At 37.2% G+C, this 15,756-nt stretch overlaps 2 protein-coding genes and 2 pseudogenes across 6 annotated transcripts; 2 read left to right on the top strand and 2 right to left on the bottom strand.

The window, feature by feature from the left end:
* Nucleotides 1-1,756: 1,756 nt before the first annotated feature.
* LOC147918394 (histone deacetylase HDT1-like) lies at nt 1,757-4,476 on the bottom strand. Its single transcript, XM_087506451.1, has 9 exons — nt 4,401-4,476; nt 3,543-3,613; nt 3,247-3,453; nt 2,911-2,960; nt 2,709-2,772; nt 2,481-2,568; nt 2,331-2,372; nt 2,174-2,222; nt 1,757-2,091 (listed from the first exon to the last, which is right to left on the bottom strand). The coding sequence occupies exons 1-9, from the start codon at nt 4,414-4,416 to the stop codon at nt 1,980-1,982; spliced, it is 699 nt and encodes a 232-aa protein (XP_087362577.1). The 5' UTR covers nt 4,417-4,476; the 3' UTR covers nt 1,757-1,979.
* Nucleotides 4,477-6,088: 1,612 nt separating this feature from the next.
* LOC147918392 (lysine-specific demethylase ELF6-like) lies at nt 6,089-10,476 on the top strand (annotated as a pseudogene). The gene is made up of 8 exons (XR_015593346.1): nt 6,089-6,138; nt 6,222-6,277; nt 6,691-6,769; nt 6,893-6,959; nt 7,239-7,390; nt 7,482-7,981; nt 8,072-8,141; nt 8,287-10,476. The product of XR_015593346.1 is annotated as a lysine-specific demethylase ELF6-like (transcript).
* On the top strand, nt 8,176-10,228 carry LOC147918393 (lysine-specific demethylase ELF6 pseudogene; annotated as a pseudogene).
* Nucleotides 10,477-10,816: 340 nt separating the features above from the next.
* On the bottom strand, nt 10,817-14,058 carry LOC147918391 (uncharacterized). 4 transcript variants are annotated; one of them, XM_087506449.1, is made up of 12 exons: nt 13,473-14,058; nt 13,298-13,326; nt 13,050-13,161; nt 12,805-12,924; nt 12,573-12,692; nt 12,298-12,464; nt 12,187-12,217; nt 11,849-11,987; nt 11,537-11,612; nt 11,416-11,457; nt 11,249-11,297; nt 10,817-11,170 (listed from the first exon to the last, which is right to left on the bottom strand). In XM_087506449.1, exons 3-12 carry the CDS (start codon nt 13,130-13,132, stop codon nt 11,089-11,091), a joined length of 909 nt encoding a protein of 302 aa, XP_087362575.1. In that variant the 5' UTR covers nt 13,133-13,161; nt 13,298-13,326; nt 13,473-14,058; the 3' UTR covers nt 10,817-11,088. The 4 variants fall into 4 exon arrangements, with proteins under 4 accessions (XP_087362575.1, XP_087362572.1, XP_087362574.1 ...); XM_087506446.1 differs by having other exon boundaries at nt 11,849-11,993; nt 13,033-13,161; nt 13,473-13,537; XM_087506447.1 differs by having other exon boundaries at nt 10,924-11,170; nt 13,033-13,161; nt 13,473-13,502.
* Between the last annotated feature and the right edge of the window lie 1,698 nt (nt 14,059-15,756).

The raw sequence follows: 15,756 nt of genomic DNA, 5'->3' as shown, positions 1-15,756 counted from the left end.
TAGAGAAATGTCACAAGGTTAATAGAATGATAAGCTTAATGGGAAAGCTTCCTAAGAAGGCATTGAAGTTGCTGCTTTTTCTTATCATGGTGACGAAGCGCAGGTGCTTTTATATTCCAAGGATTTTTGTATTGGTGGGATCTTGGTGAATGGTGCCTATATGAATCATAAGTGGCATGTTGTCAATGAATCTCCGAATGGTGCTTATATGAATCATAAGTTGCAGCAGGTGGTGGTTTAGCGACACAGTAAGGAAGAAACTAAGAAAAGTCAAAGAGGGTGTTAAAGAAGGTTACGAACAGTCTTTCAAGAGTTGATTGTGACAAGCTGCTGCACATTTGCTTCTGTGATTGCAAGATAGAAACAAGGACGAGGACGCTTTTTCTTAGTCATGAGAAGAGGACGCTGCTCACATATCAGGGTTTAGAGGTGCATAAGGATCTAGAGAGTTTTCGAAGTGACAAACAACTGATTTGCAGGTTTGGAGAAAAACACTTGATGAGGAGCTTCTAGTGACAGGCCAGAAGATGCAGCGAAGCCATTACATGTTCCCAAATGGACCCAATAGAAAGATACATAGTCTAGAGATCAGTGATTGTAAATGTGTGATTTTTGGAGCCTCAGTATTGCTGCTCCAGAAAGAGAGTTTTCAGAGGCGACTAGTATAGTAGGTGGGAATGGTTGGTCTTTGATAGAGGGAAGATCTATGAATCTATGCTAGAGTAAAGAAGAATATAATCACAGATGTTCTGACCACCATGCTCACGTGTTTAAAGAAGTGTTCCTTGCCATGCACAGAAAAGAGAGATGCTCACATGCTCACGTGCAAGACAATTTCACTTGAGCTGTGTGGTTGTTTTGGAAAAGCTGTTACAATTGGCAAAGATTGAAAGGCTTCACGGAATAGGTTTGATCACAGGAAAACTTTCTCCAATAGTAATGGAATCCTCAACAAGCTGTGAGACTTCACGGTCAAAATTGTTATATTGCTTTGTGGGTTGCTGGTTAATATGGGTAATTAAGCCAGGATTTTCATTAATTGAGAGCCCAAAGGGAACTTTCATAAGATGTGTCATTGATGTACAACACTGTGTACAAGTTAGGGTGAACGGTCGTGAGTGTTACACTAGTAGCAAGCTAACTACCAGAGACCTCAATAACTGCACTTCGTCTTTACGAGCTACTCAAGTCGCACTCTTATTTCGTCTGCTCATTCCTCTAGTTGATCAAGACATTGTTACCGACTTCATGGCCGAAGCTCCACATGTAGATTCATCCAAGCACATTCTTAATATGGTGAAGTACAATTTTTTAAGCAGGGTTTGTATCTCGAGAGTTGGTGTGGACTTTTGAGAGACTATGTCTCCTCCAAGGCTATGGTGAAGCCAAGTCAGGAAGCCAAGTCAGGAAGCTTGTCTCCTCCAAGGCTTTGGTGAAGCCAAGTCAGGAAGCTTGTCTAAGGGTTGCAGCTACTAATCAACATTTATCCACCTTGAGGACAAGTTGCCTCTTCATGGCGGGAGTATTGTTAGGACTCAGGTATGATTATTGGGCCTTATTGGGCCTCGTCTAAGGGTTATTGTTTAGGTCCAGCTTCTTTTATATTTCCTTGTATTTAAAAAGGTTGATTAGTTTCTCTGTAAACGTTTTTCTTCGATAAAAACGTTTGATATTGGTTATACTTATACAATGTGATAAAGAAGTAGGGACTAGGGAGTCTTAATAACAATAATCAGATTATATAACATGGATCAAAAGTCGAACATGATCATTTGTTATGATCCTTGTATTATTATTAAAAGACAAATAAAAGAACCGGCATATACGGTGGTCGTATAATTTCACAATAGGGGCAGAAAAAAACTAGCAAGTTGCAAATTTTAATTTGGTCCACGAAAACAATAAAGCAAGAACTCAAGATACAATTTTTCGAAAAAAAGTTTGTCAGATTCCAATTTCGATTTTGATTTTAATTTTTTTTAACCAAAACGAAGCAACCAATGGAGAGCACGAGCAACACCAACCAGTTCGACTTTAAACACCAGCCAAGCGTCAGGAGGAATATTCCCAGAAGTACCTTCCGCACCATACCTGAGCCAAACAATATTATTTGCAAAAGGCCAAAAACAAGATATAGCAAAATGATTTGCAAAAGGCTTTCTAATTATTTTACCCCATTGCTGGAGGAATTGTAAGCCTTCTTTTGCCACCAACACGCATGCCTTTGAAATAATTTACAAAAAAGAGGAGATCAAAACAACATATATATGATGGCAACATTTGGAAAAAATATAGTGAATACAAAGCCAGTAAGAGATTAGCTAGTTTACCAGTAACGCCAACATCCAATCCTTTAATGACATGTTTCTCACCTGCATGTAATTAACAACACAAGAACATAAGCATCCAAGCAACACCCACTGATATACATATATTATATATATGAAGCCTCTATTTTCGCATCTAGTCAAAATAACAACCTAGACAAAACATAACAGGTGGTTTTCCAACACTGGAATAGAAAACCTGCCGACTCTTCTTAAGCCTTCCAGTAAGATGGACAGAAACCTGCACTCAGAGACAATAGAATGAACTCCAACAAATATTTGGAAAGTTACACACAAAGCCACATTGACGCATTCAGATAGACCCAATCCCACAAAGACGAAATTGTACATTTATGCAATTTAGGACCTAAATGCGCATACCCAATTCCGACATTTAGCTATCTCGCCGTTGGGGTCGCCCATGCGTAACTCGTCAACTTTGAGCCTGATGAGACGGAAAAAGAATCATTGTACATGTACACTCACAAAGCAATCTGAGAAAAAATATGAACGCAATATATGCCATCTATATGGAGGAGGGCTGCTCTAGAAGAAGATAGCAAGAAACAGTGCAGATTATAACCTAGATTTTCCATTATGTTTCCTGCGTTTTGGAACGGCTTCATCACTTCCCTAAAAATAGTACAAAAGATCTAATCAGAAACTCTACAAATTACTTGTGAAGAAACCATTAAACTGAGAATATGTGGTTTGTAAAGTGGCAAACAGACACTAGCTAGTTTTGTTCTGTTCGATCATCTCTCGGGCTCTTAAGCCTCTTATATTCATGATTCGAAAACAGAGGTCGAGAAATGGATCAGATCAAGTACCTCCACCTTGTTTGGACCTGATAACACAGTAGCTAGCTCAGCAAAGGGCTTAAAACAGGGATTATATGTTCCAAAAAGTGAAGTGGTACATTACAGTTACCTTTGTAACCAGAGAAGAAAACGCTCCCATTCTTCCAACTGTGAGACAGCACAAAACGCCTATCCAACACAATTCTCGTGCTCAGCTGAGGAAACCTGTCGTGAGATAGCGTCCCAATGCAAAAATTTTGATCTCCAACTGTCAGGTCGAGCCGAACTGGTTCGTTTCCATTGTTTTGTTGCTCGTCCAAAACAGCCTTCAATAAAGATATATACAAAACGTCACCACAGTAAAATACCTTGTTGTTACAAATCAAGTGAGATCAAGATTTCGATTCAAAGGTACCTTCGAGATGACCACGATCGTGTCTTCCCCAGGATCCACTTGAAGTGGTACGCCATGCTTAACTTCAACACCTGAAAACGCATAGCAGAAAAGATCAAGTAAAAAATCTGCCAAAACAACAACATCTCAACCATTCCAGACAAGCCCCCGAAACAAATCAACAAAAAAAATTAAAGTTTTTACGAAACTAAACCTCAAGTGAAACATTTTCCAGATTTGGCCAAATTTCTACGATAACGAAGCATACGAATATACGATTACAGAGACGGTGGTCAATAGTTGAAAAAGGCCTTGTCTTTTTGCTTAAAACATACGATTACAGAGAAAAAAAAAACTATCTTTTTGGGCTAAACAAGACATAGAGACGAAAGAGTAGACACATTGTTGAAAAAGGCCTCATCTTTTTGCTTAAAACATACGATTACAGCGAAAAAAAACTATCTTTTTGGGCTAAACCAGACATAGAGACGAAAGAGTAGACACATTGTTGAAAAAGGCGTCGCCTTTTTGCTTAAACCATACGATTACAGAGAAAAAAAAACCTTTCTTTTGGGGCTAAACCAGACATAGAGCGCTAAACTAAACTATTACAGAGACGAAACAGGAGAAAATGGCTGAAAAAACCCTTCTTTTCTGCTAAAACGTTTCTTTTATGGCTAAACCATACGATTACAGAGACGAAACTGTTGAAAAGAAAAAAACTTTCTTTTTCTCGGCTACGCACACGATTCTCAAGAAAAAGAAAAAAGACCTTCTGTAGTAGAACATGAGTTGAAAAAAAGTTTCTTTTTTTATCGCTACCCAGACGGAAATCTCCCCTTTTTGCTACAAAAATAAGAATGAAGAGGGAGGAAGTACCCCAGAAGAGCTGCATTGTCTGTAGTCTACAGACTGTAGAGAAAGAAGCGAGAGCGATGATGATGATTAGAGCGAGAGCGATAATGTTTCCTTCGTTTTGTGTTGGGTTGTAGACAGAGCGATGAGCCGTGGAACACTCATACGACGTCGGATGACTTATCATGGGCTTTTTCTCGGCCCATCTATATTCTTTGAGATAATTCCCTTAATAAAATGTACCGTTAAAATAGAAACAATTACTGTATATTGCTATGAATCTGAACCCTAAATCATCCTCGCCGTGTTCTTCTCCGCCTCCACCGTCGTTGCATCTGTCTTCCGCCTCCTCTCCCATCGGTGTGTTTCTTTCTGTCTCCTCTGTTTCTCTTAGTTAACTTTAGGTTCTATGAGTTTCTTAGCTCTCAGTTTCTCTATACTCATCGTCTCGGATTTTGTTTTGGGAATCTGTTTGTAAATTTTGAATCTGCGAGGTTTAGCATTTTCCTTTCCATAACTTTGGATGATCTTGTATGCGTCTACGGGTTGGATTGGTCCTGGTAAAACTGGTTTTAGATCGGGATAAACCAAATTGTGTTCCTTGTTCACAAGACGTGAGAATGACGATTATGGTCATTCTACAAATTCAAAGACTGGATAAGATAAGGTTTAGAAGGTTCCTGATTTCTTGATTTCTTGCATAGAATTTTTTGTATTTGTTGGAGAACACACTTTTCTTTCTAGTTCACTTTTCTGATAGGTCCAAGGTTTGTGTGTTTAGAGTAGGTTTTGCTGTTCCGCTTTCTGGGGGCCTTGTTCTTGAGTAAAAGTGATCTTTTAGTCTATTCATATAGGCATCTTATGCATTTAGCTTGATTGTAGTTTCGGTATTTACAAATTTTTTATATACATCACCTCTGTGAGATGTGTTTGGTTTGATTTAAAATATATATATATTCTCTGCTTCTGATGCAGGTTTTAAACTGCTGATACTTGAGAGAATGAAATGGACAACTTGGACGACCTGAAAATTCTGGCGGAGCAGTGTTCGCATCAAACGATTTGAATATCTGCAGAAGATACCACCTAGTCAGCTCTATGCTGCTATTGGTGTTCTGTTGTTTCCAACCATCTTATCCAGTACGTATTACACTCCTCTTCATCTTTTCTTATCCCTTCCTAATAGAATTGCTATTTTTATATTTAAGAGTTTATTGTTCTCATGGTACCATTATGCAATTGTTGTTAAGCTAAGAGTATCTGCTCGTTCAATGTTAAGTGGTTTGTATGTTGGATTGAGAAGTCTTGTTGCAATTTCTGACGTTTCTTCAGTATTTCTCGTTGGTTATTTCCATAACTAGCTTTTGATCTTTTGTTTCTTAACTTGTTGTTCTTGCTGGGGTTTGCAGTTCGCTTGGTCACACGTACAAAATCCAACTTTGTACTCTTCTCTGGGCTGACTGGAAGCGGAGAGACTGTGCTCTTTTACCAAGTGAGTGTTTTTGCTGTTGCTTATATATGACTTTCCTCCATAATGAAGTTTGTTTTTGTAACATGTCACTATTGTCCGAGTCAGTGAGTAACTAGTTGATTGTTAGGGAGTTACAACATGATAATGGTTTGATTTTGGGAACTTAATTTAGAGTAGGTTCCTTGCCATCATGAGTTGGCGTGTGAGAGGAAATGCCAGAGAGTGAGAGATTGTGCACGTCATGCATGTAGACGCCGATGTTGTGATGGTGAATGTTCACCATGCTCAGAGGTATGCTGTATCAACCATTCTTGTTTCAATTCTAGTGTCCATGTTCACACTTGGCTTCTAATCTTCTAATTCGAAAATTTCAGATTTGTGGAAAAAGACTCCGTTGCAGGAATCATAAATGCCAGTCTCCTTGTCACCAGTATGTTCTGTAGTAGCTTGCCCTGGACTTTCTTTGTCCGTCTGGTGTATTGTAAGATATCAACTCATGCACATGGAATGACATTTTTTGTTGTGTGTTCGCTGCAGAGGTCCATGTGCTCCTTGTCCAATAATAGTAACAATATCTTGTGCTTGCGGTGCGACGCATTTTGAGGTGAGAATTAGGATTGGAACGTGAATATGGCTTTCTTACTATCAAGTCGTGATATAGTCTTGTTAATTTTGTTGTTATGGTGGATCTATAGAAAAGTCTTAATCTTGGGTAGATTCAACTGGTGGAAGCAGGAGATTAGTGCTTTTACGATGACAGATAGAAGACTCCGCAACACTTTTTAGGAAATGAATTGTCCTTTTGTTTCTCATTAAATCTTCTCTGCTCGTTGTCACTGTCAGCTGCTCTCACCCAACTAGGCGAAAAGACAACTCTTGTATCACCTGAGATGATAGTTGCATCTGGCATTCCCTGTTGTAGGTAGGCCCTTTATTTTATTTTAATTTTCACTTTTTACGTGGAGATATGAGGCAACATATGTTTTCTTATAACTACTTCCATGCTCTGCTACTATGTTTATCAATGTTTTTTTTGCATGCGTAGGCTGGTACAAAATCCTGGTGAATTTGTTGTGACTTTCCGAGGTCTTATCACGTAGGATTCAGCCACGGTAAAATGCCTTTTTTTTTTTTTCTTTCACGTCTTAGTGATTCTATACATTCCATTTTGCACTCTCCAAAGTGGTTGAGAAAATGTGAAAAAGGGTGTTTATCGAGTTACCATTGAGGTGAAGATTGATCTTCTAATCAGAAGAATGAAGAATCATATTTCTATTAAGTAGTTCTCTCAGTCGCTTAGTAAAAGTGGATAGTTTGGCACAGATTAGGAATACGAATTACAAACTTTTTCAGAATCCATAACTAAGCAGATTTAATCTAACGTTTTCTAGGTTTTAACTGTTGGGAAGCCGCTAATTTTGAAACTCCGCAGTGGCTCAATGTAGCTAAGGAAGCTGCTGTGCGTCGGGCAGCCATGAATTATCTCCCCCATGCTGTCCCATCAGCAGCTGCTGTATCTCTTGACCATGTCCTTTGTTTCAAGGCAGGTTTCCATGGTCTCTTTGTACATATAACCTTAAAGTTTTGATGGATCATGTCAATTCTCATTTTCTTGTAAATATTAAATTTTCCAGAGTGTCACGATCATTCCTACCAGGTGGTCGTAGCTCCCGATTGAGAGATCGACAGAGAGAAGAAAGAGAGTTCCTTGTGGAAAAAGCTTTTGTTGAAGATATATTGAACGAAAATAAGAATTTATCTGTTCTTCTTCGAGAGCCGAGTTCTCGTTTGGTGATGTGGGACCCTGATTTACTTCCGCGCCATACCGCACTGGCTCTTGCAGCTGTTGGGGGTGCTGCTACTTCTGCTGTTTCACCTCCAGCGGTGGCAAAAAATTAACCCGAGGAGGTGCAGAATAAAGAGAAGCCTACTCTCTTAGAGGAATTGAGTTTGTTCATGGAGAAGCTGAATGATGTATACTACGATGATGATGATGGTTTGCTTAACGATTTCCAAGTTGATTCTGGAACCATGCCATTTGTGGTATGTGGCGTTCTTGGCTTTCCCTTTATGTCTGTGGTACAACCTTCTGAAGAAGCATCAAAAGATCTCTCAGAGAGAGAAGGAGAGATAGGTAACAGACCATTTTATTATCCAAGCCGTGAACTGCGTTATATATATTAGCCTTTAAAGACTGTTAATTGTGTTTCTATTAACTGTACAGATGCTCAGGAATTTACGACACTGTCATCAGAAAAGTCTCAATGCGTTCTTCCTTATAATTTGCTATAAAGGTACGTTTGCATCATTACTTTATCTTTCGCCAAAATGACGTATAGGAGAGAATTTATGAGTTTTACACCCACCTGAAAAACAAAAATTGACTAAAATTTGTTGATTATTGATCATTCTGCTGTAACCTTTTGGAATTTGTTGCAGACTTTCAAAAATTAAAGGCACATGCGGCTATTGTGGCAAAGGAGGTCAAAGTCCCTTTCAGCTATGATGATGTTCTGCTAGAAAGTGCATCGCAAGAAGAGTTGAGTCTAATTGATCTTGCAATTGAAGATGAAAAAAACTACAACCACGCCTTAGACTGGACGTCAGAACTTGGCTTTAATTACGGTACTGCGTTAAAGTGAGGAAAAATTCCCCTACTAAGAAAATTCAGTATGCACTGTCACTAGGTGGCTTGTTCTCCGACACAAGCTACATGCTAGATATTTCAACTATGCTGCAGAGAAAATAACGCTCAAAAGCTAAACCCAGTTCTACCTCAAGTTTCACACTTCACACCTCGTGAACATCTCGAAGTAAAAGTAGAGGGGAGAATATAGATTCTCGAGCCGAAAAAAAGGAAGAAAAGATCATCCAGTACTCGCGAAAGAAAAAGTCGAATCCCAAGCCTTCTGCAGAACAAGGTCAGGAGCTAGCTCCCTTAGCTAAATCAAAAGATTTTGATAAGACATGCAATAAATTTGCCAATAAGTCACATCTGGATAGTGCAATTCGTTCTGAGTTGAACAATGAGATTGGAGACTCTGGGAGGGTCATTGGCAGGAATGGGATATCATTTTCCAAAAGTCCTTGTAGCTCATCTTTCACCGGGGCACATGATAAAGAACATCCCGAGATTATTATCTAGTTTGGTTCAGCTTTAGATGGGAATGTCACAAATCGTTTTAGTATGGCGAATAGAGACTCTGTTGACCTATCTTCCGTATCTAGAGAGCACCAAGGACACTCTATGAACATCAATAGTAATGGCTCCAACTCAGGTACTCATGTTGTGGCAAGTCAGACCATACTTGTTTCCACATTGGATAATCATGATGGACCAGGAAAATTGTCTGGTGATTATGTCTGCAGTGATGTGTCTGTACGTGGTGTTCAGGAAGCGGTTGAAATGAGTGACCAAGAGTTTGGAGAACCGAGGTCTATTGTCACTAATATCGAGGATGAACAGCAATCACAGATGGTGCAACCAACCAAAAGAGAAGCTGTATCTGGTGATCACGCTCAGGTGGAGAGAGCAGAAAACTTGTGCTCTGATATTATACTTCACACTGAGCATTCTTCAGCTCAAGTGGGTATGAAAATTCCTGAAATAAACACGGCCAGTGAGAACATGGTTGTTGACATGACCCATGATGGTGAGCCTTTGGAAAGTAGCGTTATATTAAGTTCGAGCAACGGTGATCAAGCTTCTTCAAATGGATTGCAAGTTCCAGATGATGAGCGAAGTTTCAAGCTCAGAAAACACGGAGGTTACTGAGACTCCCAATCCTATGGGAGAAGCAAAGATGAAACGGAAAATAGAATCAGAGTCTGAGACAAATGATAATCTAGAGAGTAGCATATGTTTCGTAAGGAGTCCTTGCGAAGGGTTGAGGTCAAGGGGCGAGAGGAAAGCGACATGTGAAACTTCAATTAAGCTCACTGAAACGAGTGATGAAGAGAAGAACCCCATTTCGAATTAAAGGCTCAAGAAAACTCGAAAGGCTCGCTCAGGGAGTCGTAACCAAGATGTTCCCACGACAACTCACCCCAACCGTTGTTACCTAGAAGGATGCAAGATGACTTTCGAGAGTAAAGCGAAATTGCAAACACACAAGAGAAACCATTGCACACACGAAGGGTGTGGAAAGAAATTCAGGGCTCACAAGTATCTGGTGCTTCATGAACGTGTTCATAATGATGAAAGACCTTTTGAGTGCTCTTGGGAAGGATGTTCCACGACTTTCAAATGGCAATGGGCGAGGACTGAGCATTTGCGTCTGCGCACGGGAGAGCGACCATACAAATGCAGAGGAAGTTGTCGTTCAAGTTTGTGTCGGATTATAGTCGCCACAGACGGAAAACAGGGCATTATGTCGCATAGAGAAACGGCCATTGTGGATGCTAGCCAGAAAAAAGTGAAAGGGGCCTATGTGGATTTGTGAGTTTGTTGTAAAATCTAATATATCTGGTTGGGTTCTTATAGTTCTTGTCTAGCGTTGTTATGGATCGCTTTTTATAGATGTGACTTGTCTCCACGTTTGAGAAGGCCTCACACACTCTTGTATTCTTTGTTGTTGAACTCGTAACCATTGGCTTCAAATTGTTAATATGCATTATGATTATTCACCCTCCCAGACATCTTCTAATTAGGTTCATTGTTGTAGCCAGGAAGAGCAACATTTCCAATTTCTAAGGGTTTTTATTTTTCTTGATAAGTATCGACTTTTGTGCCAAGAAACTACATCTGAATCCAAATCGAAACCTATGTGTTATGTCTTTTACGGAATTGTATTTTTAACTGAAGGGAGTTTTTTTTTTTTTTTTTGGTTTAGGGGTACGTGAGCTGAATGCTCGTGTGTAATATGGAATTGACGAACACGTGTGTAAGAAAACACTAGGAATCTATGTCAGACGTTGTTTACGCACACGTGAATTCATCATTATCGAACAATGTAGATAACCTATCTTAAAATCGTAATATATGCCTGGCTTGCTAGGAACGTCAAGAGTTTGGACAAGAAAAGTCGCGGGAGGTATGAAAAAAAAAGAAACAGGTAAGGTAAATCCCATATGGTACAAATCTTCCGAACCGTTGAGGAATGGACTTCAAATCATAACAACAATTTTCATGTTCTCGTGTCTAGAATAAAAATCAAAAACAATTTGATAGATTCCAATTATGTCAACCAAAAACAATAAAGCAAGAAAACAGGAAAGCTAGATCACACCTAAAAAACCTCATTATTTAACATTAATCAGTTTAATGTCATACACCACCCAAGCGTAAGGAGGAACAGTGTTGTAACGACCTTCCTCACCAAACCTGTGAGCCAGACAATATTATCATCTCTCATTAAAAAGGTTAAAATAAAGCATCACAATTAAATTCATTCGTATTTACCCCATTGATGGAGGAATCGTAAGCCTTCTTTCGCCACCAACACGCATGCCTTTGAAATAATTTACAAAAAAAAAAAAAAGAGAGGAGATCAAAACATATATAATTTACATATATGATGGCAAGATTTGAAAATACATAGTGAATACAAAAGAGATAAGCTAGGTTACCATTAACGCCAATATCCACTCCTTCAATCACAAATCCACCACCTGCATGTAATTAACAACAACAAGAACATAAGCATATATATATGAAGCCCTTATTTTCGCATCTAGTCAAAATGCCCACCTAGACGAAACTTAACACGTTTTGAATAGAAAACCATCCCATTCTCCTGAAGCTTTCCAGTAAGATGGGCAGTAACCTGCACTCAGAAACAACAGAATGAGCTCAAACATATATTTGGATAGTTACACACAAACTTTGATAAACCCAATCCCACAAAGACGATATTGTCTAGTATTCACCACAACATAATAGTTCCGATGCTATAATTAACTAGGTCTCTTATAGACCTTTGGTTTGTTCAATTCCTTATCCAATATGATTCTATGTCATTACAGTAATCATGTATGCAAGTTAGGACCAAAATGCGCATACCATTTTCCCAGGAACAGCTTTCTTGCCGTTGGGGTCGCCCATGCGTATATCGTCAACAAAGAGCTCATCTCGGTCAGGTGTTTGCTGTTCCTTACGTGACCTTCTTTTCTTCTCAGCAGGTTGATCTGGGGTCTTGAAGCTTTCACTTACAAAAAGAAAAATATTAAGATGGGAAAAGGTTTGAAAGAAGCATTAATTGTACAATCATAAAGCCATCTTTAAATTGTGACCTAATCATGCCAAATGCCAATCATAAACCTACTAGCAAATATTTCCCAATGACATGAATACTTTCGATTATTCAATGTTTTGTTTTAAAAAAGTATTCAATCTATTACCTGCTTTGTGGAATGGCAGAGTGATGGGCATCTAAAAAATAAACCACAAAGGTATTACTTTGTTATCAAGAAATCAAGAAATCAAGAACAAATTAATTATGTAGTAGGTACCTAGGAGAGCAAGAGTTGGCCACTTGCGGCGGCGGAGTGCGTGAACAGTGTGTATTCTCGGTACAGAAACCCAACGAACAGCTAATTTGCGTTCTCCCATGTAGAACCCATTTAGTTCAGACGCCTTATCTGCAATGTTTTTTCCGTAAATAGCAGCTATAGCAAAGCTGTAAAAATCAACAACAAAATAGACAAGTAGTATTTTAGTTAGAGGAGAATTGGATAACTTAATGGGAAAAAAATGGAGAGGAAGAGAAGCCGCAAAAGAAACAAACCCCTCGTGAATCAAGAGGATTTCGATCTTTCCATATTGAGAGAACAGAGTACTAAAAGCGCTCTGGAGATCATTTTTACTAAGGGAAGTGTCCAATCCTTCGACTCTTACGACAATCTTACTGCAATAAATAATAGGATTTTGTACGCACGAGATGATCAAATTCACATCATGTTATATTATAAAGATACAAATTAAAAATCTCCAAATAATAAAAAATGCAGTGGTTTTACTCTTTTGCATCTTCGGGAAACGGACAAGGCTCAACAGTGAGCTTCCATCCATCCAATTCACTACCATTAAGTTGCAAGGCCATATCGACTGCGCCTTCTCCCACAAGATAGATAACAAAACTGCATGCATGCATTTCAAAACCAAAAAAAAAAAAAGTTTTTAAGTTAAGCATTTAGCTTGAACTGATCATCGATCAGCTGTACGTGAAAACTAGAGGAAGAAGAAACCTATCGTCAATACACACATCCGTGACCTCTCCACATGAAGAGAAATGCTTTTCCAACGCACTCTCGGCAACATCAAGAGGAAGGCTATGGCTAGGGTCATATCCCGAAACAATAATCCTACCAATGTCACTGCAATTTATTTGATAGTACCCGTACGTTTATATCATCAACGTGACGAGAACACATGCGTCGACTATTACACATACAAAAACGAAAGCGAAAAGAAAAAAAAAGAAAGACAAATATCGATTCCACTTATAGTTACCTGATTTTAGGCTGAGGCGAGTTCGGTTCCTAAAAGTACAAAAGATCTAATCAGAAACTCTACAAAGTACTTGTGAAGAAACCATTAAATTGAGAGACAAGCTAGGGATTATTAGACTGAATAAGTAGAAAATCCATAAGGTAAAGAAGAAGAAGAAGAAGCAGAAGAAGGTTACCCTTGAGTCGGATTCGTTCATGGTTTGAGAAGTCTTGAAAACGAAATCTTACAGTTTTAGGGGTTAAATTAGGTCTGAAGAGGGTATACTTTTAAAGAAAAGAAAAGAAAAAAAAACATTATTGGGCTATCATTTCGTATATATTTTTAAACAAACGGTTGGGCCGTAAATTTATTTATGGCCTGGACTAAGCCCACATGGTCCTAATCTTCCGAACCGCCGAGGGAAAAGAGAGAGAGAGAGCACATTGAACCAATAATATCCATAAATTTATTTTCTAGATATTGTTTTCATTATGAATTATGACACAGAATTTGCAAGATGATATGATGGACTTAGGCTTCGAATGGTAAAAGCAGTTCAAGCGTTGCAGATCGTGCAGATCATGCAGATCATGCAGAACAAGTGTAGATCATGCAGATCATGCAGATCATGCTTGAAAAGTGCAGATTGAGCAGTCTAAATTATATGCTTGAATGGTAAAAGCAGATCAAACAGTGTAAATCAAATATTAAACTGTTGCTTGATCGTACAAATCAATAAATATTCTTTCTCGATTATATGTCCATTTGAAAGTTTCTTCGATCTACAAGTTTTAAATTCATTTAAAATTTATTGCACTTAAATTCTAACTAAAACTTAGACAAATGTGAAATATTATACCCGTGCTGATGTTTCTGTAGGAAAATTTGTATCTTCTTGTACGGACGAATTTCTGTTTTGTCTGCGGTTAGCCATACCTACAAATACAATTTTAAATTTATTTTTAGTTATTATATATAAGAGAAAATTTTAAAAATACTAACTAATATTTTCTCACCAAAAAGTTGATAATGACTTATTTATCTTAAGTTAGATAAACTATTATATCTAACAATAAATCTTATAGTAAATTTTACTTATGATTGAAATAAATGATTCCAAATTTTTTTTAGAACAGTATTTTACAAAACTAAGTGAAACTTATAAATAATCTACAATTTAAGTGAGATTTATAAATAATCTACAAAATTATGTGAGACATATGCATATATATTCAGTATAAGAGACTTATATATATATACTAACTAATATTTTCTCACCAAAAAGTTGATAATGACTTATTTATCTTAAGTTAGATAAACTATTATATCTAACAATAAATCTTATAGTAAATTTTACTTATGATTGAATAAATGATTCCAAATTTTTTTTAGAACAGTATTTTACAAAAGTAAGTGAGACTTATAAATAATCTACAATTTAAGTGAGATTTATAAATAATCTACAAAATTATGTGAGACATATGCATATATATTCATTTATAATATTCTAAATGATTATCTAATAGTAATTATTGAGTTCATAGCACATTTTTTAATCTATAATAAAAATAATTATCAATCTTTAAATCTGAGTAAATAAAGATTTATTTATATAAATTTTTCTAAACATGTAATCCTATACAATATATATTCATATTATATATTAATATTAGGAGAACAATATTTTACAAAACTAAGTGAGATTTATAAATAATCTACAAATTAAGTAACTAATATATAACATAAATAGAACTACTAACATATTATATAACATAAATATATTTATTTATGAAATAAAAATACACACCTTTCAACAAGAAAATGTGAAAACAAAATGTGATAGAATAGAAGCTTTGATTGTCCTTTAAACTCTGCACAAAAAAAATAGATATTATAATAAATAAATAAAAATAAAAAATAAAAATATGTTTATTTATAAAAAAAGAAATACCTTTGATGGAGAGAAGATGAATAATGGAAATAGAGTTGAGAGGAATTTGAAATATTTCTTTTGTGTTGGTTGTAAAAGGGAAGAGAAATGGTGTGTTTTTTTTTCTGTTCAAACTAGGGAAGAAATGGTAATATATATAGAGGATAAATGTTTAAAACTGTGGGCAAAATTTTTGAACTGCCGATAGACAGCTTCAAAAAACCTGTGGGTGAATTAACTGGTGTTTCTCCTGCTTTTATGACTAAAAGACAAAAAAAAATAAACTGTCCACAGAAGAACTGTGTAACTTTATAGAAAGAAGAAAAATGTTGAATAGTGTTTTTAAGACAGAGGAACTGTAGGTGCGGGTCCCCTGTCTTTTATCAGCCACGCCATTCAAAGCCTTAATGGATGAGAGCTATGAATTTTAGGAGACACGAGCTACAATGTTCCCTGATGACATTGACGAAGATGACCTCATTGGCCGGCAAGTAATTTGGACTACTCTCTCTCTCTGTCCTGAAATGCATTTTATGCTGCTTGGATTGAT

This window comes from Camelina sativa, chromosome 20 (assembly GCF_030686135.1).
Source record: "Camelina sativa cultivar CO46 ecotype springtype chromosome 20, ASM3068613v1".
Lineage (NCBI taxonomy): Eukaryota > Viridiplantae > Streptophyta > Magnoliopsida > Brassicales > Brassicaceae > Camelina > Camelina sativa.
This window is presented reverse-complemented; position numbering and strand designations above follow the sequence as displayed.